Here is a 25,492-nt window from a genome sequence, read left to right as displayed (position 1 = left end):
ATTTTGGCCATGGAGCCGTGAGGATGCTGAACCATTGTAAGTGTGAAAAATGGGCATGAGTCCCTTTTTTCAGTGCCGTTGTAACTTCAGACGGTCACTGAATGAACTGTTGCAAGTGGAGGACTTCCTGTACTTGACCTGGCAGATCATGCGGATGAAAGAGAAGCAAAATGCCAGGCAAGCAGCTGCCAGGAAGAGGGCAAAGGAAGCCCGGGCAGTGGGCGAAGGCTCTCTGAGCAGGGAAACTCCCCCCACCCCTCACACATGGCTAGGCACGCCCCAAGATCAAGTGGGCCGAGTTCCCCAGGGGAAAGTGTGGGGCTGGGGGAAGAGGCAGGGGGCAAGAATCCAAAGGGGGATTTTTCATGCTCTTCTCCTGGGGAAAAGACTCACCCTCCTCTCGATACCACCAAGGTGACTTTCACTTTGTAGGAAACCAGGATGCCTAGAACCTCCTTGTCCATCCCAGGCCTCAGGCTAAGAAGGAAGAAGGGGAGACCTTGGAAGAGCTGTTGAGCAACAGCCAGAGGGGGAGGGGGGAGGAGAAGGGGCTTTCTCTTACATGGTGGTGGAAGCCAGGTTGGTGTCCTCATGCTTCAGCTTGCCATCCAGAGCCAAACCACGCTTCTCGCGATTCTTGCTCAACGTGGGAGTCACCGCGAACATTTTGGAGAAAGTGGAGTTGGCAGCCACGTTCTCCCTATGGGGAAGGAGAGACAAGCTCAGTGGGCGAGAAGCTGCTGGGATCTGCTGATGCCTGCGAAAACTCCAGCTTGCAACCGAGGGGGGAAATCATTTTCCCCCAGAAGAGGAATAGACTTTAATCAAGGAACAGGCGACTTACACACCTGCGCTCCCATTCTGTGGGCACCTGGTGCATGCAAAGGAGGGGCTTCACTGTGTGCGCATGCGCTGGAAAAGGCGAGAGGGACGGGATCTCTCCGATGCATCAAAAGAGACAATTTCATGGCTTGAGGCAGCAGGGATCCCTCCTTCCCTAAATTCACTGGAATTATCCCCAATTCACCCAAATGGAGGAATTTCATGATCCCAGACTTTGGCTTCTGAAGGAGCAGATCACCTAAACAGCCATTTCCTCCATTGTTTTCAGCGTGGGGGGGGGGGGGGGGAATGCATTCCCTCCTCCTCAGTTCAGGAGTGACTTTCTTCCTTCTCAAGGGCTCTCATGTCTCCATATAACATGCAACCATAAAGTCTCAATTTTCAAAACTGACTTTAAAAACCCAACCACCAATCAAAGACATATATAGCCTGTTTTGAAGCAAAGCAGGGGACCCTCAGTGATGCTCTGTGTAAAGAACGGCCCCAAGGGAACGTTCCAGCAAGCCTGGACCAGCGCCCTTCTCTCCTCCTCCACTCCCGCCTCCCAAAGACCAGCCACTTACACAAATTCCTCTGAGCAGACCGTCTTCGTATAGTTATCCAGGGAATAGAGAACTACATCTGTGAGCTGTTCAACTGGAGAGAAAGAGAGAGACACAGTAGCTACAGACCCCTCACATCCTGGACATAAATGGTTCCAACCTCTACCCGCAAAACGACGCTACGGGGCTCTGCACGCCAGAACAACAGGACACAAGGACAGTTTTCCCCAAATGCCATCACACTGTTTAAGAACCAATTCCCACAACACGATCAAATAATGTACTAAGACTGTATTGCTGCTATTCTTCTCATCCTTCCTATTATCTATCTCCTTCTACTTATGACTATGTTGCTTGTATCTCTACAATTTATATTGTTTGTTTCCTAGTATGATTTGATCGTTTATTTCGTATCCTATGACTTTCACTAAGTGTTGTATCTTATGATTCTTAATTACTGTATTTTTTTTCTTTTATGTACACTGGGAGCATAATAACCAGACAAATTCCTTGTGTGTCCAATCACACTTGGTCAATAAAAAAATCTATTCTATTCTATTCTACTCCTATTCCTATTCTCAGTGATAGTCCTCTAAGATTGTAAAGAATGGGGGATTTTATGCAGATATTACAAGTTTATCAAGCCATGCAGATGAGCTATGTCCCTGATAGTTTAACATTTCAGAATAACAGAATTGGAAGGGACCTTGGAGGTCTTCTAGTCCAACCCCCTGCTCAGGCAGTAGATCCTATACCATTCTGGACAAACGGCTGTCCAAACTCTTCTTAAAAGCCTCCAGTGATGGAGCTCCCACATATTTTGAGTGTGTCAATTTGAGCAGAAGGTTGGGCCTCCAAGGTTCCTTTCAACTCTTCTACTCTGTTAGTACACTACATGTACTGTAGGTTGATGGGATGCGAGCAGTGAATCACGGTTCAAAAAACCTGATTTGTCCATTCAGATAACCAACAATGAATAAGAATGATGTTGTATGGTGAATATCTGCTTAGAAAAATATCTGTTTTGAATATGTGTTTTAAGTGTGAGCTTACAATGCATGCACCTGGCAAATAAAAACATCTCAAAACACGACTGTGGTGGTTGCTGGTGAGAGATTACAAAATTAGTGAATTATCTACAGATATTTTTTCCAGAACCACATTCACATGTTCTGAATGTTGTATAATAAACTGTTTGAGCTCAAGTTATGAAATGGTTCACCCTAATGTGAAAATGGGATTAGGGATTAGGCATTAGGGCTGTAAGGCACAATGCATGATGGAAGTTGTGTGTTTTGGAATACATGCACTGTTCAATCTGTGATATAAGCTGAGCAAGGAAATAAGCAATGATATACAATGTCTTTTTGGTTTTACGTGCTGCCTGCATCCTCTGGATGGGGTTTTGCTTGTTTCTGACATGCCATGGATTGGTGGCTGGTCCACCGACCAGAGGTTGGGGACCCCGGTTTAGTGCATTTATAGACTTTGTGATGATGGTAGAGATGTGTAAATTGGGGAAACCGTCATCATTGGGGGTTTTCAGAATAGACTGGACAATTATTTGACCAGGATGGTTTAAGGTCTCCTGCCTTGAGGACTAGAAGATGTTGAGGTCCTTTCCAGCCCTATGAAATGAATGTATTTGTACTTTTGTAATCAAACAATTTTGTTGATGATGGAGAACCCGATAATTGGCGACAAATGCTAGATAGAATGATGCTGCAATCAAAGGAGCAGATCTAAAAAAACCAAAGACCAAGATTTTTGAGAGGAAAAATAGAGTGTATGATTTCAAGTTATGCATAAAAGTTAATAACCTAGACTCCTAGAACAAGTGGATGAATTGCTGTATCTTAGAATGTTTATAAAGATATTAAAATAAATGGGATAAAATTTAAAGAACGTTAAATTCTGGTGATCTACTGTGATGCTCATTTATGAGCCTACAATCTTCCTAGGACACCCACCAAGGCCCTCCTTGTAGAGCTGGTGAACCCTCCTAAAGTATCCAACCTTGCAGAGACCCAAGATGGCAGTTAAACAGAAATGGACCAGGAAGTGACCTGATCGTGTTGTCTAAATTATGACTGCCTGAAAACGCTTGAATACACCACCTCAAGGCATGACTTCTAAAGTCATTCAACATCATAAGGCACAGGGTTCCCAACCTCCATCTGGTGAGCAACTCAGAAGAAGAATTACCGGATGATGCAAATGGTTAAAAGGCGAAGGGTGGCTGGAGGGCCCAATTGGGCTGCTCCCATGGCTTGTTTAATTTGTCTCTTACCTGATATTTTTATTTTCTTCACAATCTTGCTGGTGGTATTGTTGATATCCACATTCACTCCAATTGGGTCCCCATGGTAATAAATCTGAAATCACAATAGTTTACTAAAGTCAGATTAAAAAATAAGCATCCTGTCATTGTGGAGTGGAGCACCATTGGGCAAACTGCTCTGCCCTCTTTCCTCTTTCCCTTCTAATCTTTTGATGCTACACTGCAAACCTTTCAATCTTAGATTAGAAGAACTCCAGTCTTAGGCAAACAAATGTGGTAAAATCAGAAAAAGTCGATGACAAAGTAGCATCTGTGAAAAAGGCAGATCCTCCAGAAGGCCCTGCAGTTTCAATGAAGCAGGAGCCAAGAGCCAGAGTTCCCGCAAGAGTTGGGATGACCAAGCAGAGCTTGAAGGAGAGACCCTGAGCCTGTCTGAAAGCAGACGGGGCCAGGACTAGGACAACTCTCCATGGGACAATTTACCACAGAATAAGAATTACACTAAGAACAAAGAAATGGTGGGATAGAATCATTAAAGACAGGATGCCACAGGAGGGACAAAATGAAATGGGAATAACAACAATTAAAATAGTTTTTGAATTATTTCAAATAATAAAATTGAATTGTTCCAGATGGATGAGCTGGCCCTGGTGAGGTGCCCCATTCCGAGGACAGAGACCTTCAGCCCAGCATCGACGGAGAGGAGCGACACTGACCTCCTTGTCCATGGACACCTCGAGGTGCAGGGGCTTGTCTGACATCATGAACTGCTTGTTTATTTGAGTTTTGGGTGAGGAGCCCGTGAGGGCGGGGGCAAACTGCACCTTCCGGATCACCAGCCGCACGGAGTTCCTGGAAGCAGAGGAAACAAGGGCTGAGTCCCCCAGAGCCGCCATGGGGAGCAGGAGAGGGAATCCTGGTGAATTATTCTTTGAGCTTTGCTGAATTTGTAAACTATAATAGAAAATAACCCTGAAGGAAGAATCCTGTCCCACAAAGGCTCAGATTGGAAAAAACCAATCAAAGTAAAACCTGTCAACCTAAAACTGTAGGGAGGGAGAGATACTTTCAGGTATGGCGGCGGGTCAGCAAAATAGAAAGACTTTGCAGATATTTGGAGGGAAGAAGAGGCAGCTACAATGCCCCCCACCCCCATACCAAGCAAGGGACTGCAATGTTAACTTGAAGCCCAAGCTGCCCAAGACCCAGCAAAGAGGTGGCATCCCATGTCTGGACTCTGGCCAGACTAGTTAGCCATCCTCAAGGAGCATCTGGATGTCAAGAGCTAAAACGAGTTCATTTGCCCACCCAACTCACCTGAATTAATGCCCGTGTTTTTCGTCCTCCAGAACCAAGAAGGAGAAGCACCCCCATTCTGAAGAGAGCCCACAAGTGTGTCATTCAGGACCCCAAAGACCCAAACAATTGGAGGCCAACTGGGAACTATTATGCACCACCACCACCACCCACCCACACATATCTCGAATCTACTCGGCTGGCTAACCAAGGGCCTGCCCCTCAGCATAACCAGAGCTGAGAAGGATTTGCATCCTGATCAGAATGAAAGAGGACACAAATATTTAAGAGGCTACGATACCAGATAAAGCAAGTTTGAATACACGGTAATATCTTTTGGTCTGGAACTGTTTCATGAATGACATACAGTAAATCAGGGGTGTCTAAACTTGGGAACTTTAAGACTTGTGGACTTCAAGTCCCAGAATTCCTCATCCAGCTGGCTGGGGAATTCTGGGAGTTGAAGTCCACAAGTCTTAAAAGTTCCCAAGTTTGGACACCTCTGCAGTAAACAAAGGTTTAAATGACTGGCTTTACTTCTTGTGAATTTTCTCTTCTGGGTCTTGAGCACAAAACGCCTTCACCTCAAAATCCACACCACAGGACTGCGGGAGAGACAAGAGCAGAGGTTACAAGGTGATGAGGGCCATATTTGCACCTTTATTTACAGTTATCGTTAAGGTTTAAGAGAGGGATTTTAGCCTCTTGAAGGATTTCCCACCTTGTAAAACATTTATTCTAGGTTGCCATTGACCTAATGTAAACTGAGGCACAGGAAGATGAAAAGCAGTGACTGGTGGACTAATCCCCAGGGGAAATTCCTCCATTACATCTGTGGAGATTCTTAGACATCCAGGTCACGGCTGTCCCAAAGGTGTTTTTCCTTGAAGACCTTTCGCTTTTCCTTCAAGAAGCTTCTTCAGTTCTCAGTTCAGTTTCTGAACTGAAGCTTCTTGGAGGAGAAGCGAAACGTCTTCAAGGAAAAACGAAGGCCAGTGGCTTTTGGAAAAAACACCATTGGGACATTTTTGCATTACATAGGTGGTGAACTACAGATAGTCCTCGACTTACAACAGTTCATTTAGTGACCATTCAAAGTTACTGAAAAAAGTGACTTATGACCATTTTTCACACTTGTGACCATTGGAGCATCCCCATGGTCACGGGATCAAAATTCAGAAGCTTGGCAACTGATTCATATTTATGACCGTCGCAGTGTCCCAAGGTCACGTGATCCCCTTTTGCAGCCTTCTGACCAGCAAACTCAATGGGGAAGCCAGATTCATTTAACAACCATGTTACTGACTTATCAACTGCAGGGATTCACTTAACAACTGTGCCAAGAAAGGTCATAAAATGGAGCAAAATTCACTTGACTAATGTTTTCCTTAGCAACATAAATTTTCGGCTCAGTTGTGGTCATAAGTCGAGGATGGTCAGTTCCTTCCCAGATGAGCCCTCTACGATTCTAAGCAGCTAAAGATGAAATACTTTTTCTCTTCTGGGTCTTGAGCACAACCTTGGCAGCTTTAAGACTTCTGGACTTCAACTCCCAAAGTTCCTCAGCCAGCATGGATAGCTGAGGCATTCTGGGAGTTGAAGTCTACACAAGTCTTAAAGCTGCCAAGGTCGGAGAGCCTGGTTTAGAGAAGAGGTGAGATTTGTATCTGATATCCAGGACCAGAGATGGTGTCCAGACACCCGTTGCTCTGCTTCTTCATTCCCTTTGCATGTTGCAGTGGTTGCTCCAGAGACACTGCGGCTCACGGAAGGAAGAAGGCAAAGGAAATGCAGCAAAACAGGGAAAGGGAGGGTCATCTGAGGAATCTTTTTTTTTAAATGACAGTGTGAGACAAGGGGGGAGAACCAGAAGCGGAGTTCAGGATCCAGCCAAGGAACCAGACAAGTGGATCGGCAGCTCCAAGGGAAACTGGTTGAGTTGGGAGGATGGGCCCAGTGCTGGGGAGGGAGTCAGCCTGAGAAACCAGAGCCTTGAGGCTTCCAAGATTGAGGGGGCCCTAAGAGTCTCTGAACAGTTGTCGCTACGGCTGGCACTTGGCTTGGCGACACACAGACCTTTACGGAGGAGAAGGGTGAAATCCCAACACAAAGCTGCCACTCACCTTTCCATCATCATCTGCTCCTGGCTGCAGAGTGATTGAACAGGGCAGATTGGTTGCCATCTGTGGAAACAAAAAAAAACCAAATGCCATGAAGGGAGGTCCCGAAATGAGGACACGCAGAGCTTCTCCCTTCCCGAAAGTCCAAGAAGGGGCACGTCTTCAGCAAGGTCCCCGAGCAATGGGGGAGGAGAGAGAACAGGAACCCCCTAGGCAACACAATCATACTGGGGGGAAGGGGAATAAAGGAAGGTAGGAGGCATTGGAGGGGTGGTGTCAGACCTGCAAGCCATCTTTTCTTTTGGTTTGGATTTCACGCCTTCCACATTTTCTACTGTGGGAAGACAGGAAGGGAGATTGTATGGAGTTGGGTGATGTGTAGCCATAATAACGTTCTTTTTAGAAAGTCAAGGTCATTTTTGTCTCTGCACCTGGCCGGATGTGGATGGGAGGAATCTGTTTTCGTGACAGTGAAAGATTGGAACATGTGATGAACTTATGGGGGTTGGAGCAGGATCTTGAACTTTCATTTGGGTGGGGAAAACCTGGAAGCATTCAAATTCGGTTTTTCCCAGATGTGCCAACATGACATCTCTAATAAAGTGGAACTTTGAGGAAACACAAGCCTCTGAGTTTTACTTCGTTGGGGGTGTTTTTGGGAACCCTGATAGGTGTTTTTTTTTAACTTTTTAAATTACAGGTTACTGTAAGATAAAATAGAAATAATAATTGAAAAATAGCACTCAGACTTATATACCGCTTCATTTTACTTTCCAGCCCTCTCTCAGTGGTTTACAGAGTCAGCCTATGGTCCCCAATAATCTGGGTCCTCATTAACCAAACTCAGAAGATGGAAGGCTGAGTCAACCTTGAGCCGATCAGGATTGAACACCTGGCTATCTGCAGAGTCAGCCTGCAATGCTGCATTCTAATCACTGGGCCACCAGGGCTAACTAACTCCTAAAAAGTCAGAAAGAAGAGAAGTGTGGAAAGAACTGAAGAAGGGAGAAAAAAAATAGTGACTTCTGACTTTTTCCCATGCAATAGAATAAAAAAAAGAGTTATGGCCTCAACCTTTTGCTTTACATTGAAGGAATTTGAATTGATGGGGTAGCTCACAGTCAGATCTCAGAAGCTTCTGATGCCACATGTATGGCCATGGGGCAGGCCATACATGCATCAACTGTAGCTGTGGGAAGGAAGGGGGAAGGGAGAAAGGGGGAAGGGAAACCTCACAAATCACGGGATACCTCAAAGGTGAACGGGTAAGCATGTTCTCCTAACTTCTTCATCAACTTGTCCTGTAAGGGTGTGAGGGTCTTCGGAACCTGGTCTGGCACCGGTGGGTAAAGTTGTGTTGTGAGGAGATAGAGATCCTTCCTGAAGGTCAACCCAATGACATCCAGGTCATCTCGACCATACCGGAATGCACATGTGAGGGTCACATAGACTGGACCGTCAGAGGACGGAGGAGGAAAAAAAAGAGCAGAGAAAAATACAAGAGAAGGCTTGTGAGTAGGTTTAAGCGGAGAGATGGAGGAAAGAACGATTGCCCTCAGTTCAGGGTCTGGATGGGGAAGAGGCATTAATGGAACATGGAGTGGTTCTTGGATTTGAGGCCTTCTGGATCTTTGCTGTCTTTGGTAGCAAAGACCAAATATCTTTGATATTGGATGCGATTGAAGTCCCTCAGACTGGCAAACCAGTCAGGAAACGTCATTAGATGAACAAATTCTACTTTTGTCATAAGGCTACATAACACAATCTTGCAACTATGAAGGTCCAAACTATAATTTTAACCATCTGATCCATCAGGGAGGATCCTTCCTAACTAAGGTTCTTTCCCTGACCATTGGGTGACTGAGGGCTCCTGCTTCTCTTATCTGATTGTCTCCTAGGCAGTATCTCTTCCCCTCGTCCCCCAAGGTTACCCATACATCCCATTACACAGACAAACCTGATACACAATCCGGGGGTCCCAATAAAGGAGAATATTTGTAACTCCGGGATGAATTGATGGGTCCTTGGGGCTCTCTGAGCAGACGTTTCATTACCCAACTAGTTAACATCAACAGTGCTAGTACGGAGTGCTGTTTGCTGTCCATTTAGATTCTGGTTTCTTGCATGTCTGGGGGGGGGGTGCGTCTTAGAGGTTCTTTGGTTGGGCTGTTCACTTATGGCTCTTTGGCAGTTTCTTGACTGGCATATAGCTTACTTGATTGCTGCTCTGAAGTTGACTTTGTTGATGCGGATCTGGGTGCTGATTACTGGTGGAGAGTTTCTGCAGTCTTTTTGTTCCCCTTTGGGCTGCTTGATTGTCTCTTTTGCATAGCCTACAGATGTTAATGCCTACGTGTCTATTGGCAGCTGATTTGGGGGTCCAATTTGGGAGTCCTGGTGGACTCACACCTCCTGCTTGAGAAGCAAGTGACAGTTGTAAGAGGGCCTTGCACAGCTTCACATTGTGTGCCAGTTATGCCCTTTCTTGTGCCATGAGGCTCAGTCCTTCATGCCCTGAGCACCTTTAGGATGGATTACTGTCATATACTCTACATGCTTGGAAGTTACAGCTGGTGCTGGGTGTAGCTGCACAGACAGCTCCGTGCGCCCTTAGAGGACACCTTGTTTGTTCCATGAGCTGCACTGGCTTCCAGACTGCTTCCTGGTTCAAATCAAGGTGCTCTCTTTGACCACTAGCCTGACTTGGGAGCAGGCTATTTGAGGGACCACCTCTCCCCAATTCCATGCATCTCTCCAGCAGGAAGGGTATGCTGTGGGTCCCGCCTGCTACCTTCCATCAGGTGGAATGTGGAAGAAACACCTTTTCCATGATGGCTTCCACCCTTCGGAATATCATTCCCTCTGAGATGAGGTTAGTCACGTCCCTGATAGGCTTTTGAAAAGCCCTGGACGGGTGTTTTCCCCAGCAACCGGGAGGATCCCATGGGGAGCTGAGAGGTGGCTCTTTTGTACTTGGATGGTTGCTATTCTCTTGCAATCTGGCTGGCAAAGTATTTTATTATGTCTAGTGTTTTAAGTGTTTTAAGTGTTGGTTGTATGCTGCCCAGAGTCATGTCCAGTGAGATGGGTGGCCACATCAATTTGATAACTAACTAAACATTTCTGAAGAGGGCAGAGGGGAAAAGAAACAAGAAAAGTACCTTTCCTGTCATTCACAGTTTCTGGGTCTAGCAAAACAACTCCATCTGGAAATAAAAATATAACAGAACCTGATTTAAAAAACAGAACAAAAACCCAGCATGAAGAAGATGCAAAGGGCTTCTCTCCTGGCACAGCAATAAAACTCCACAACAAATCCCGCGCTTTCCAGAGGACGTTGAGGGTCCTTGGAGCCCATGTGTTGTTGTCATCTATTCCACCGGTTGAAAGCAGAAGTCCAACAAGAAAAAAGGAAAACAACACAAGTGCAGTTCTTTTGGTTGCAAGAAGCAGATGTTTGGTTTCAAACTTTAGGGGAAGACAAATTCCACTACCTGCATCTCACCAAGGAGGGGAAAAGTACAATCTGAAAGTACTGTGACCTAGTTAGGAGGGCTTCATTTGGGGCCAAGGAGACCTAAGATTGTTGGTATAGCCCAGAATGTATTGAATACAGCAGCAAAGCCATGGGTTTGGCAAAGCATGAGTTTAACAAAGACAGAATGGAAATATAGGCTTAGAGCAAGGGTGTCCAAACTAGGGAACTTTAAGACTTGTGGACTTCAGCTATGCTGGCTGGGGAATTCTGGGAGTTGAAGTCCACAAGTCTTAAAAGTTCCCAAGTTTGCACACCCCTGGCTTAGAGGAAAAGAGAGGCTGGAGACAGGAGCTCTGGTCTATTATCTTAGGTAAAGGTACAGGTTCCCCTTGCACATATGTGCTAGTTGTTCTCGACTAGGGGGCGGTGCTCATCTCCGTTTCAAAGCCGAAGAGTCAGCGCTGTCCGAAGACGTCTCCACGGTCATGTGGTATATGAATGCACAAGCAAGACGAGCAGACATCATAAGGCAAGAATGAACAAGTCAGGACGCCAGAATCTGATAGGAACATTGGAGCTGATGGAAACAGAGAGAGAGAGAGGGAGAGGGAGGGAGAGAGAGAGGGAGAGGGAGGACACTATAGAAAAGGTGGTATAGTGTTGTCTATCAGGGATGAATTTACTGGTACATATTTTTTAAAAATTAAAGAAAAAAAATGTAAAGGGTTTAGGTCATAGATGCCCAACTTTTAAACTGTCTGGGATGCACTGAGTGAAGAGAAATTGACTTGGGCTACATGTAAAATTATAATTAACCTGATAAATAACAAAATTCCTTTATTTTTTTATCATATCTTGTGGATTCACATTATTACAGTAGCTATCAAGGGGCACATCAAGATGCAAGTTTAGCCGCTCTTGAGATTCAAGCAACAACACGAGAAACTCCAACTAAGACGACTGTAATTCAACTGAACACTTGAAGGAAGAACCACCAAAAAACCTCCCCCTTCAGAGATAGACGGATGGAGAAATACCACTCTTGGAAGGGAAAAAATGCAAGTCCAGCCAGCCTCCCTGAACCAAAGAAACTAATTTCCTCCCCTCCCCCTGGGATAAAGTGCAGCCCTCTGGAGAAGGGACATCCTCAAGTGTACCAGGGACAGGAAGAAAAGGAGACCAAATCTTCCCACCCCCAATTAAAAGGGGGCTCTCGATGATAGGAGACTCCCTACTCAAAGGAATGGAATTTGTGGAGCAGACAATTGATCAAGGGAGCAAACCTCAAAGACGCAACCAAGAGGCTTCCTAAAAGAATGAAGCCCCCAGGTGATCTCCCCTTTCTCCTCTTTCATGTGGGATCAAGCCCACCACAGAGAGCCTGGAAACCATAACAAGAGAATAGGGATATCTAGGCAGGAAAGCCAAAGAGGCAGCAGCCCAGCTTAGGAGCACCTGTGCGCATTTCCAAGGTTGCAATTCTTCCTAACCAAGATACTTTTTTCCATCTAAAACAATATGCCACCTTTTTCATGTTTCTGTGGATAATTACTTTTTAGAGATTTTTAATATTTTTGTCAAATAGATTGTCAAATATTTAACCTTTTAGCACTATTATTAAATGCATTATTTGATATAAGTACAGGTAATCCTCAACTTACGTTTAGTGACCGTTTGAAGTTACCACTTCACTGAAAAAAAGTGAGTTTTTCACACTTAACGATCATTGCAGCATGTGATTTACATTCGGATGCTTGGCCACTGACTCACATTTATGACGGTCGCAGTGTCGCGGGGGTCACATGATCCCCTTTGTTAACCTCCTGACAAGCAACGTCAACGGGGAAGCCAGAGTCACTTAACAACCATGTTACTAATTTAACAGCTGCAGTGATTCACTTTAAAAAATGTGGCAAGCAAAGTCGTAAAATGGGGCAAAACTAACAAATGTCTCGCCTAGCAACATACATGCTGGGCTCCATTGTGGTCGTAAGTCGAGGACAACCTGTACTGCTTTAGGATAAGGTTACAGAAACAGGCTCTTGAAAGTCTGGCTGCTCCTCTCCCCTCCCTGCCCTTTACGTTCCAGAGAACAAGGGGTCCTCAGTCCCGGAAGGCTCACCCAGATTCCCTTCTTGCTTTGGATTCCGCTTTCATTTACCCGACTGTCTTCTAGGCGGTGGCTCTTCCTCTCCTCTCTCAAGGTTACTCACACGGCCCCTTACGTAACATCTGAGTTGATCCTTGTTGAGCCACCATCTGGACACTGAACTTCCCTGCGTCCCAAAGGTGCTTTTTTCAGGAGGCAATCGGACTTCCTTGCTTTTCCTTTTGAAGACGTTTCACTTCTCATCTAAGAAGCTTCTTCAGCTCTGACAGGATAGTGGGGAATGGAAGGAGGTATCCATTCTACACCTAATCCCAATGGATTTCCAGAGGAAAAAAACTGCAGACTACAGGAATCAAGAGCACTACCCACGTGACCCTGAGGACAGAGACAAACCTCCAAGTGCTTCAAAGACCCTCTAAAAGGACGCAAATGTCCAGCTGTCTGGAAGGAATATAAATCTTTCCATTCCCCACTATCCTGTCAGAGTTGAAGAAGCTTCTTGGATGAGAAACGAAACATTTTCAAAGAAAAATAAATCCAGTTGACTCCTGAAAAAACATCTTTGGGACTAAAAGGCAAATGTGTTACTGTTAAAAAATTGTTTATATAAAGCACTACACAGAGCAAACAAAGAGTACATTCACCATGTGCTTTACTGCTCAACTATGTAACTGTAACAGGAAACAGGAAACTCTACTCGGAACAAAAGAGCATAGAGTATATAGTATATATCATAGATCCAAAGTTATAAATACTTCCATCTACTGGCTGAATACTACTCTAGTTCATAGAAATACATTCCAACAATGAATTCCAACTGTTAACACTATACTGTGTTTCCCTGAAAATAAGACAGGGTTTTATTTTCTTTTGACCCCCGAAATAAGCGCTTGGCCTTATTTTCACGGAGATCTTATTATTTTTGAGGTGCAGGAGGCGGCGAACGTGGTCACCTCATGGCTGCTGCTATGTTGCAATATTTTCAGGAAGGGCTTATTTTAGTACATGTGCTCAAAAGCTGATTGGGCTTATTATCCGGGGAGGTCTTATTTTCAGGAAAACAAGGTAGCAAACAGAATACTCGAAAAACTGTTTAAGGATTGTTTCAAACATATGAGTGACGAAGAAAATTAGGAAACTGTATTTGAAGAGCCAGCTCATAAAGGGACTAAGAATAAGGAAGAATGCTTATTTTAACTGGATGAAACAGATATAACCACCAAGCAGCTCAGAATATAGGACAAAGGTAGAAAATGAGCTAAGGCTAGTAAGAGAGGCAGAGTCCAACAAGAAGAAAGAAAGAAAAAGAAAAGAAAGCTCACCATGGTTTTTTTTTTAAAAAGGTGAGACCCTAGGAAATGTGCAGAGAAGAGCAACAAAGATAATAAGGCATTGGAGCTTAAATCATATGATGAATGGTTGAGAGAGCTAGGTATGTCTAACTTAATAAAGAGAAGGTGACAGGGAGTGGTGGGTCGCCAATCAGGTGCGCTCTTGTTTGTGCTCACGCGGGCGCGCAACAGGTGGGCAGAGTGGTGGGCGTGCAATGGGCGGATGGGCAGAGCCTCCCGCAGCCGCTACTACCAGTTCACCCAATCCGGGCCAAACCGGGATCAACCCACCTCTGGTGACAGGATAGCTATCCTCCAGATCTTGAGGGGCACAGAGAAGAGGGGGTTGGCTTATCCTCCAAGGCACCAGAGGGTAGGACAAGAAGTAGCATGTGGAAACCTATCAAAGAGAAATCCAACCTAGAACTAAGGAGGAATTTTCTGACGGTGTAAACAATAAATCAATGGAACCGCTTGCCTCCTGGAATTGCAGGTGCTCCATAGCTGGAGGTTTTTAAGAATAGACTAGGCAACCATTTGAGTGGGATGGTAATAAAGTTAATGCCTTGAGCAGGGGCTTGGACTAGAGGACCCCTGAGGTTCCTCCTATGATCCTATGTTCTAAGAATGGTTTCCCCAAATGCATCAAGAGCAAGAGGAAGGCAAAGGAAGAAATGGGCTCATTTATTACACCAAATGGAGAAAATCCCAGGAAATATAATGTTCCCGGAAAGAAGTTCTAAAGGAGATAATAAAGCCACCCTTTTGTAGACGACTAAGAATCGTCATACTCTGATAGTGTGTGTGTGTGTGTGTGTCGCATGGAACCCATTTCATCTCCTTCTTTGACAAGATGGCTATTCTAGTGGAAAAGGTGAATGCTGTAAATATTATCTATTCCTATTTCAGCAAAGCTTTTGACAAGGTTTGACATGATTATTCTCTTTTAATTCTTTTAGTGTTTGTTTAGAACAATCACAAGATGGATCCACAAACGGCTTTCTAATGTTGAGTGACTCAACATTAATGGCTCTACATTCAGTTTGACAGCAGAGGCAAATGGTGTCTGCAGGGATTTGTCTTACAGCTAGTATTATTTAATATTTTTATTAACGAGCCAGGATTGATGGATTAGACATAGAATGAGAGTTGGGAGGGACCTCAGAGGTCTTCTAGTCCAACCCCTTGCTCAAGCAGGAGACCCTGTACCAGGGACAACTAACCTTTTTTTTTTGTTGGGAGCCAAAAATGTGAGTGAGCGAGCTTGATAGGGTGTGCGCTTGCTGATACCCATAATGCAAAGGGCACCCCCACATGTGCATATACACACAACACGCCCCCCACGCTCCCCCCCCCTGCTCACTTCCACGCTGAGGGGGGATGTTTTCACCCTCCCCAGGCTTCAGGGAAGCCTCTGGAGCCTGGGGAGGGCGAAAAATCGCCCCATCAGGCCTACCGGAAATTCGGAAACAATCCACTGGAGCTGATGGCTCATGTGCCAGCATTTATGGCTCCGTGTGCTACCTGTGGCACGCGTGCCATAGGTTCGCCATCATGGCCCGATACCATTTCAGACAAATGGCTGTCCAATCTCTTCTTGAAAGCCTCCAGTGATGGAGCATCCACCTACTTTTGAAGGCAAATCATTCCACCGATTAATCGTTCTCCCTGTCAGGAATTTTCTCCTTAGTTCTAGGTTGCTTCTCTCCTTGATTAGTTTCCATCCATTGCTTCTTGTTTTGGGGTAGCCCCTTAAATATTGAGACACTGCTATCATATCTGTCCTAGTTCTTCTTTTCACTAATCTAGACATCATGGCCATTATTCTAGGGCAATTTTGATAAGAAAGCAAATAGGCAAGGTTATATTTTGGCCTCTTTAAAGTTCAACCAATCCTGGTCTTAGCTCAGTTTGACCCATCAAACTTGCAGCAACTCTACCTGGATAGTGTTCCAAAGGGAAAGTGTAAGTGGCTGGCAGGGACTCGGGTTCACTTGAGGTGGGCCTTGTGTTGTCTTACAGAGTTTTGTAAAAGATGAACCAGAATCAGAACAAGGTGACTTTTTCACAAAGTGTCGCAGAGTTTACAGATGGAAACGGAAAGGGTTGAGCTAAACCCTCCAGTTTCCAACTGGCCAGAGTTGTTGGTCTGACCTGAAACAGCTAAATAGAGAGGAGCACAACAATGGTCAAAACAAAATCTCTATCAACAGAAGAAATATTCAACATTTACTGTAATTTAACCTTGGAAACTGAACCAAAGTCAGACCTAAAATCTACAGTTCACTGTGCATTTTTTTGATCCAAAATAGTAATATCAGGGTTTAGTCTATTTGTGAACAACTTACCCCAAATTCAGCCCACTCATCTGTTAGTATAGGTTCTATCTCAAACCAATCCAATAATTTATCTCTTACTTCAATGTTTCTCAACCTTGGCAACTTTAAGTTCTGTGGACTTCAAGTCCCAGAATTCCCTAGCCAGCATGGGAGTTGAAGTCCACACCACTTCCAAGCCTGAGAAACCTTTCTCTTCCCACCCCCATCTCATGCCAATTTAAACCCTAAATCAGGCCTACTCACCCCATGCATCTGATGAAGGGAGCTGATGAAAGCATATGCCCTTTAATAAAAAGTGTTAATCAGAAGAGGGATCAGCAGGTACCTCCAACTTTTGGTTGCCCTGGACTAACACAACGGCATTAAGTAACTTTACAAATTCAGATTATCTCCTTACAGAACCTTCTTGGCCCTATACGTCACCATCTTTCAGAGTGCAGAATCTGTACAATGCAATCAGCACCAATGGGATTTAAAGCAAATTACATACCGACAGGTTCCACGGATTCCACGTGATCCACAAAGTCTCTCTTTCCCAGGTAGATGGATAACTGGAGAGACAGGAGACAGGAGACACCTTTCACTCAATAATCTTGGCCAATGGCACCATGGCAAAAGTTGGCACTTCCACACAATACTACTCAGAACTCAAAAAGCCCTCCTTGATGGAACCACATCAGTCTGGACTGTCAAGTGATTCTAATTTGCAGGTAATGCAAATGATGTAGAAAACAAATTCAAAATGATATTTGAAAGAGTAGAGAATGGGCTGCCAAGTACAGAATAAATACAGTGTATAAATACAGAGAGAAGCAATTTAGAACTGAGGAGGAATTTCCTGACAGTGAGAACAATTAATCAGTGGAACAGCTTGCCTCCAGAAGTTGTGAATGCCCCAACACTGGAAGTCTTTAAGAAGATGTTGGATAGCTATTTGTCTGAAACGGTATAGGGTTTCCTGCCTAGGCAGGGGGTTGGACTAGAAGACCTCCAAGGTCCCTTCCAACTCTACTATTGTATTGTATAGTGTAAGACACAAATGATGCCTTTTACTGATTTGTTTTTTTTTTCTAAAAAGAAATCAAATACACAGTACAGTATGTGATAAGACAATAAGATTATTGCCACTCTTTTCTGAGAACACACTGGCACACATTGCAAAATGAAATTCTGCCAACTTTTCGGGGCCCGGACAGTTCAAGTTGGGGGGGGAGGGAAGAACAGCCGGGGTCCAACGCAAAAGCCCCCTGTGACACTATATTTCTGGACCTGGTGCAATTTAAGGTGCTCGGGAAGCCCCTCTAACCTGAATCCCATTTGAAAAAAGATCTCCAGATGAGAAGATTAATGGATTGGGCAAAGATCAGTCTGGGCTTTTCTTGGCTGGCTGCTCTAATCCAGAAAATGGGGCACAACCTTCTTTTGTATCACAGCAGTCCTCGAGTCACAAGCGAGCCCAAGTTTTAGGTTGGTACATGAAACATTTGTTAAGTGGGTTTGCCCCATTTTACAATTTTTCTTGTCACAGTTGTTAAGTGAATCATTGCATTTGTTAATAACACGGTTGTTAAGTGAATCTGGCTTCTTCCATTGACTTTGCTTCTCAGAAGGTCGCAGAAGGGGATCACGTGACCCCGGGACACAGCAACCGTCATAAATATGAGCCAGTTGCCAAGCATCCAAATTCTGATCATGTGACCATAGGGATGTTGCAACCGTTATCAGCGTGAAAACCGGTCATAAGTCACTTTTTTAAGCCGTTGTAACTTTGAACAGTCACTAAATGAAATGTTGCAGCTTGAGGACAACCCGCATTGCGTATAAAAAAATTGCCATCTCAGGGCCAATTCCTGCCACCAGCTGGATGTGTCAGAATCAACCCAACTGAACTGTCACATCCGTTGCTGGGCACTTAAAACTCAGCCTCAGGTCTGGGGTCCACTTCAATCTCCCTCAAATGCCCTTCTCTGTCCAGCAGTGCCAATGCGAGGTTGGCCCTCCAGTTCCCCTGAATGACCCCGTCCACTCTCCCTTCTCTTACGAGGACCCTGACTGAACGCTCGTTAGCCAGAAACCCTCAGGCATCATTTGGGCCAAGGTAGCCTCCCCCCCCCCTTGATGTGTTTACAGCAAACCCCGATCTTACCTTCTCATTGGAACAAGTCTTCTTATACACTCTGCCAAAAGAGAGAGAGGGGGACAAAAGGGGGGGTGAGAAATTTTAGAGGGTAGGCAATATATTACATACCATAATATTCAAGTTGGTTAATCTTACGCACAAAATACCGTGTTTCCCCAAAAATACGACATGTCCTGCTAATTAGCCCAGGCCTGGTTTTTGCCTGGTTTTTGAGGTGGGTGTAAATATATGCCCTCCCCCGAAAATAAGCCCTAGTGAAAGGGTGCCATGGCAAGTACAGGAGGAAGCCCTTCCCTTCCCTAGTCACCTCAGTGCTTCTCGGCTCCTTAATCGGATCAGTTGAGCCGATCCGGCTTCCATTCAAAAAACAGCTGATTTGCGGGTGCTGCTCAGGCCATGGCCTCCGGCAAGTGCAGCTGCCTTTGCCATCGATTACGGCCACAAAAGCAGCAGGAGGCCAAGTGATGCACCCCACGGGCCTCGCACCAGCCTTTCGAAGGGTACTGTAGCAGCGCCCGAGACTGCTTTTGGGAGAGGAGGCAAAGGAGAAGCAATCAGCTTCATCTCGCCCTTGCCCTCAACCCCCCCCTTCGGCTGAGCTCAAGCAGAGAAGTGGCCCGCAGGGTTTCAGGAGCAAAGTTGAGGCTGACAGGAGTCAGGGCAGGGGGGAATGTCCAGTGTGGCCCCAGCGCTCTTCTTTCCTTGGAAACGGAATCTTGGGAGTGGGAAACGGCATTCCCAGGAAGGGTGTGTATGTCGGTATGTGTATAAAAGTTGAACTCGTGAGATTTTTTTTTACAGGGTGCTTCCCTGGACAAAACAGCGAGAAACACGACGGAGCTGCAAGTCTTGGGTAGGACGCGTGTCTCGCAGCCCAACTCCTCCCACCCCGCCCCAATGCTAAAATAATCCAGGCTGCTTCCCTTCCCCACCGTCTCTTTAGCGAGAGGGGTGGCAGGTGGGGTGGAGGAGAAGTGAGAGGTGTGGAGCGAGACCTGCCTTCTCTTGTCGTCTCTTCTCCCCCCCTCGCCGGGCATGGCAGGCTTCCTCTGCAGCTTCCAAGCCGGGGCAGAGAGGAGGCAAAACGCTCACCCCTGGGGATGAATCAGATGCTTGACTGGAGAAACGGCCCCACGCCAGCCCCGGCTTCCTAACTCTCCCACTCCCCAGATTGTCCCCCTCGCAAAGAAAGCCCAACCCGACTCAGGGCGGTAACAGGACACATCACAGCAGTGCCGGCCACTCGCTCGGCTGGTGCAAATAAGACCCCCCCACCCCACCCACCCCCTATAATAAGACCAAGGCCATATTTCGTGGGTCAAAATAAAATAAGACCCTGTCTTATTTTCGGGGAAACACGGTAGTTAAAAATATAAAATGCATGTATTAAAAGTGAGCCCCTGAGGCCTTTCTGAAGAGCTACAAAGATCATAAATAGTAGGAATAGTGTAGAGACTACAGGCTCTCAAAGGTGCAATAGCAGAGTCCTCCATCCAAAAGGCAGCCCCTTTGCTCCTCCTGGATTTTTCCAGAGTCTCAAAGATCACAGCTTTAAGTCTGAGTTGTAGGAGCAGTATCACTTTAGCTACTTCCCTCAGATTCAGAGCCTTCAATTTTCAAATAAAAAATAGAATAAACCCCATTCAATAAAAAAGGGTCTCTAGCAGAAGAAAGGCTGAGAGATCACCCGTGACTCCTTGCAAAGGCCCTGGGCTCCACCTGGAAGATGCAGCTCAGGAGGAATCCTTTGATTCTCAGGGTGGATCTATCAATGTGGGGAGAGGGGAGAAGGGCTGAAGCAGTCACACCTCTGGGGTTGCTGATCATCATGGAAATAACGCAATTCTTCCTGGGAGCTTACATCTCCAACCTTAATTTTCTGCTCCCCAATGTTCCCAACTGATAGTATCTATTACTTATAAAACATATAAACCACTTTTCCTGTGACGTAGCAATCCAGTCTAATTGTTCAAATAGAAGAGAATGCAGCATCTGAACCCACGGAGTCCTCGGTGCTTTCTAAGCTTTGATGGCAGATTTTTCATGACTCAGCTAGTTGATGGCTGACTTGCCTGAATGCCAGCATAAAGTGCACCTATAACAGCCACTATGTAGGGCAGACGGGCAGAAGACTTGCGGTGTGCCCCCATGGACACCAACCAGCAGTCAGAGGACACCGTAAAAACTCCTTAGTGTCACAACACAGGGATAGACTCAACCACAATTTCAACTGGGAAACTCTTGAGCATTTTAGACCAAGCCAAACGGCAAAAAACGCTAAGGGATTTTTGGCATTCAGACAAATCAGTTATGAATAGACATATCAAGACAAACCATACCATTGACAAAAAGCTAAAAAGGGAAACAAAAATACTCTCCAGCAACTGACATCCAGATAAGCAGGGATCAATAGCAGACAAACACACAGAAAACAATACCCTAATCAAGCAACTACCAAGGAGAAAACCGCTCACCCTCAATGCCTGCTGGGCAAGCTGCTGCTTATAAAACAAAGAGCAAACCCTGCACTCAACCAACCTCAGACTCTACCGAGGACTCCACCATTCTAATTGTTGCTAAAATTGTTAAGAGTTGAACAATATCACTGAAAATTGCGCTGTAATTGAAACCTGGCTAAATTATGAAATGAATCAGAGCTGATGGAGAGAAAGGGGATGTTGTCTTCCTGCACTATGGAATGTGAGCAGGGAAATGTGGAGGGTATCAGCTTAGCAACCAAACTGGAGGCTCCAGCTGCCTCATGCACAAGGAAAAGAGGCCTAGCGTAGGAGAGTCAGGCTGAAGAGAAGCCCCACCGCCCCTCCAGGAAGGCTCCTAGGGGTGCATTCCTTTCGGTGAGGCAGTGAAACGAGGCACATCCTTCTCACAGACCACAGGGGAGACGAGCCAGACCTACTTTGGTCCGTCAGCCATCTTTGGGGACCGGAAGCAGAACTCCTGCAAGAGACGAGAAAACCAAGCGGTAGGCAGGCCAGCAGTGCAGTGGTTGGCACCCATCCCTTCCACCCCCCACAAAGGCCCGACACATCCAACGCAGGTCTCTTGGGGCAGCTTCTCCCACAGGGACTCCCTGGAGTTCCTGCTCTGGCTAGAAAAGGCTGGGGCTGTTTTTGAGCCAACACACTCACAGGGCCATAAGCTGCCTCCTCATTTCTAGAAGAATCTTTGGGCAACGGGGCATCTGAATGGCAGGTTTTTCACAGAGGTGGCAAGGGCTTGCAGCTCTAGAAGAGGCTAGCCAACTCCTTTGGTTTGCACAGTGATACCCACACAGTTAACAATACAATGTTGGTATAACTAGATTGTCAAACTGTATCCTCCCCCCCCCCCCCATTAAAAGTGTATCAGAGGTTATGGATTCAAAACTGTTCCAGTTGTGAGACCCAGCTGGTCTCAACAGTTGGGAGTTTAGGATCAGAGACCCAACTATTTAAAATGGGGATGTTGAGAAAAACTGTGCCATTAGGAGTTCTCTGTCGTGGTTTATACGGGCACCAGTTTGCCCCTCCAGAAGTCCTGGAGGTGGGGAAACCATCTTATGCCACAGTTGCCATTCCTTCAGGAGAGGCTGTTAAACCCAAATGGCCAGCTGCCAAAAAATGTTCTCAGCTCACCGCTCACTATAACCTTCTCTCTAAAATATTTTTAGTTACCTAATCTTATTTCTTAGTGCTAAGCTATACACATCATTCAGTTTTAATTAGCTGGTTTTCAGCAAGTCTAGCTTGGATTTACCCAGTGGCTTAAGTTTAAGATCTCTAACTCAAACCAAGCAGGATTAGCTGGGAGGGGTCTTTCTGTACAACTGGAATCAACGCACGGAGTGAGAAGAACAGGCATGGGAGCCCTGCTAGCTTGGATCTGTTTACTAGTGGAGAAACAGGTGGAAGTCTGAAATAATGGTTTTCCTCCTAAGTGGAGGAAATAAGGAGCATATCTTACACTACAACTTTTATTTAAAAAAAAAATTAGTGGGAGCATTTCCACAGAATACTAAGTGATCCAAAATGCACTGTTTTGTTTCTCAGTTGCTTTCCTGGTGCTTTCTGCCAGCAGATTTAATGAACAAGCCCAGAGGGCTCCACTCCTTATGGGCCAACCAGGGAATCGGGCTGATCCCCTCTGACCACACCAGAAGGAAAGCAAGGAGGAAGGAAGGATTTTTGATTCAATTAATCATGGGCAATAGATGCATTTGCTTCAAAGAACAGACTGCTGCTTCTGGCTAACAAAATTCCAGATGTCTAAAGGGCAACAGTACAGAAACCCTCTTCTGCCATCTAATGGTTGTCCTGATTTTTGCAGCCCATCCCAGCTGAGAGGAGACAAGTGGAGGCAGTTTATCAATGTCTTTTTAAACTGGTTTTTTAATTTAAAAGCTTCCCTGCTTCTGGAGGTCTATAATTTTTAAATTAATTCTAAAGAGGGTTTTTTTGGGGGGGGGGAGTTGAAATGTTAAAACCTACCCTGGAACTTCCAATAAGAAGTATTAAAGTTAAAAAATTGAACCTTGTAAGGATTTACATTTTGACACCAAAAATCTATTGGACTACTTTAGGTCCAATTTTTTTTTATTTCTTCCATGCAGGCGTACAGTTATTAAGAAAAATGTTCTTAATGTTTTTAGTAATAGGGGTTGTTAATATTTGAAACATTTATATACTACATACATTTCCTAAATGGGTGGAAACTTCCTTTCAGGAGGAAAAGCCGTTTTAAAAATTGCAATTTCACAAAACTAAGCTATCGGCTGCCTAATCTACGACCCGGCGCCTGGGGCAGGGAGCTGACAAAGGCGACGCTTCTCCGAATAAAGCGGCGCTCCCAACTCCTGAGCTTCGCCCCACCGGCCCTGCCCGCGCTGGGTCTTTGCCCGACGGCAGGGACGGTCTTGCAAGCCGCTGAGGACGAGGCTTTTTGGGGAAAGCGGGGCAGGGTTGGCTGCTCCCCCTCCCTCCGCCCGACCTCCCCCAGCCACCTCAGCCCCCGAAGAGCCCCGTCCGTCGGGCGAGCCCTCCCCGAAGGAGCCGCCCGTGCTCCGAACAGCCTCCGCGTCCCAGAGCCGAACTCCGCCGACGGCTGACTGGGCGCCTCGGGAGCGGAGAAGCCGCCGCCGTCTTACCTGCGACTCGCCGCTGGGCTGCTCTGGGGCAGGTCCTGCGGGCCCGGCTCTTATAGCCCGCGGGGCCGCCCCGCCCAGGCGGCCCTTCCAGCCCAGAATCCTCTTAGCCGGCGCGGCCTCAGGAGGCTTGAGCCAGGGCGGCGGCTGGCCTCTTCCACGGGCAAGGGCGGGAGAGGCAAGGCCCGGGGGAGGCCCAGGGGGCTCCGGGGCGCAAGGCAGCCCCCGCCAAGCTCTCTAACGGCCTCGCCTCAAAGCCCCCGCGCCAGGTTGGCCGAGCTCACGGGCAGCCCAATTCTGCCCCGCTGGAGGTGGGCACAGGGCGGGTCTCTGCTGGCTGAAATGCACGTTTTCATATATATTTTTTGTCAGTTTCTTTTTTCCCCTTCTCCCTCTGCCTTTTCTGTAGGGGACCCAGGCACAAAAGTACAACTGGAGTATTAAAACTTGAGCTCATCCATCCCTTGGTTCTCCTTCCAAAGGACCTTGGAGCCTTCGAGCCCTCACCCGTCTCCCTTTGCCCAGTGCAGGAGGGACCAGGTGACGCCCAGCCTCTCCCAAAGGAAGCCCCACTGTTCCCTTGGAAGGGGCTCTTGGCGGGAGGAAAACCTTCCTGGGGCTTGGGGGCCAATTCTGAGCCCCCCCCCCGTGCCTTAGGATGTATAACTTACATAACTTATCCTTTGTAACTTATAAGTGTTGCCTTAGAATTGTAACCTATCATTTATTAACAGGTTCCTATTGTCTTGGTGACTCTCCTCTGAACAGGCCCCAGGGATTCTCTTCAAACCTGGTCACAGAGAGAGGAAGGGGCTCGCCTGCATCCTGACTCCTTCCTTCCCTTCATGCAGCCCAAGGCTGAGCTTGCTTTTTTCACTCGTGTCCGGTTCACACCCCCACGGTCCGGCCTTTTTTCATGTGTTCTCAGTATGCTTCCCTTTCTCTAAAAGTGGGGACTGTGGATACATGGTGACTGATGAGGGAACCCCCCTCCACTGGGGCACTCCCAGGCTGAGCTGCCTGTTAGAGCACCTTTGTGTCTGGGTCTTGCATTCTCCAGCCACTTAAGTGCGGTGGTTAAGGCACCAGCTTAGAATAGATAGCAGATAACACATTAACAGAGTTGGAAGGGATCTTGCGGGCCATTTAGTCCAACCCTCTGCCCAAGCAGGAGACCCTACCCGATTTCTGACAGGTGGCAGTCCAGTCCAGAATAATCCGAGAGGGACAGCACATTCTAGTGCCACCTTAGCCACAAAGCCACCTGGGTGACTTTGGGCCAATCTCCCTTTGCCAGCCCTAAGTAGGAGGCTGTGACCAGCCGCTTCTGAAATCTTGCCAAGAAAACGGGTGAGGGGGGAATAAATCCACTCCCTTGTCTAGATGTTTTTGGAATCGCTGCTCTTTCACCTAAAGCACTTTTGTATCATCTGCAGAACTCAACTCCCCTCACCCAAATGTAGTTGTTAAAAACGTAGAAGATCCCAGGGGCCAAAACAGTTGATGGCTCTGTGTGTGATACTGGAGCAATTAAAGAGGACCTTTTAAGTGTAATCATTCAGCCAACTGGATCTGACCTACTTTCTCTCAAGGGTAGACCAAAATCTCCTCTCCAGAGGTCCCCCAAGCAGGTCTGACTCTTCTCCGTTTCTCCTCCTCTGGAGGACAGAGATTCAAGGCTCTGTGGATCATGTCCTGCGGGTGCCAGTCACCTTCCTGTCTTCAAGCAATCTTTCCTAGTTACTCCAGAGTAGAAAGCTCCCTTGTAGTTTCTTCCAACTTCCAAATGGAATTGACAGAGGGTGAGGACAAAAATTGCCTGGGCCTCTGACTCTTCCCATTTATATATCTGCAATTTCCTATTATCCCATG

The 25,492-nt window shown here is 46.3% G+C and overlaps 1 protein-coding gene across 1 annotated transcript in view; it reads right to left on the bottom strand.

Annotated features, from left to right (window-relative positions):
* Window positions 1-23,663, bottom strand: part of ARR3 (arrestin 3) — a 30,141-nt gene extending 6,478 nt beyond the window's left edge. The window contains exons 1-13 of the mRNA XM_081964016.1: window positions 23,624-23,663; window positions 21,398-21,438; window positions 18,487-18,517; window positions 16,831-16,891; window positions 10,244-10,288; window positions 8,333-8,532; window positions 7,086-7,145; window positions 5,500-5,567; window positions 4,383-4,518; window positions 3,676-3,760; window positions 1,407-1,479; window positions 563-700; window positions 394-477 (exon numbers count right to left, since the gene is read on the bottom strand). Coding sequence (XP_081820142.1) covers window positions 394-477; window positions 563-700; window positions 1,407-1,479; window positions 3,676-3,760; window positions 4,383-4,518; window positions 5,500-5,567; window positions 7,086-7,145; window positions 8,333-8,532; window positions 10,244-10,288; window positions 16,831-16,891; window positions 18,487-18,517; window positions 21,398-21,414 — 998 coding nt within the window. The 5' untranslated portion in view covers window positions 21,415-21,438; window positions 23,624-23,663. The remainder of the gene's footprint in view (window positions 1-393; window positions 478-562; window positions 701-1,406; window positions 1,480-3,675; window positions 3,761-4,382; window positions 4,519-5,499; window positions 5,568-7,085; window positions 7,146-8,332; window positions 8,533-10,243; window positions 10,289-16,830; window positions 16,892-18,486; window positions 18,518-21,397; window positions 21,439-23,623) is intronic.
* Window positions 23,664-25,492: the final 1,829 nt, after the last annotated feature.

The sequence above is a fragment of the Natrix helvetica genome (genome assembly GCF_964273705.1).
Source record: "Natrix helvetica genome assembly, chromosome: 11".
NCBI classification, from domain to species: domain Eukaryota; kingdom Metazoa; phylum Chordata; class Lepidosauria; order Squamata; family Natricidae; genus Natrix; species Natrix helvetica.
Note: the sequence above shows the minus strand (reverse complement) of the source record. Positions and strands in the feature narration are given on the sequence as shown.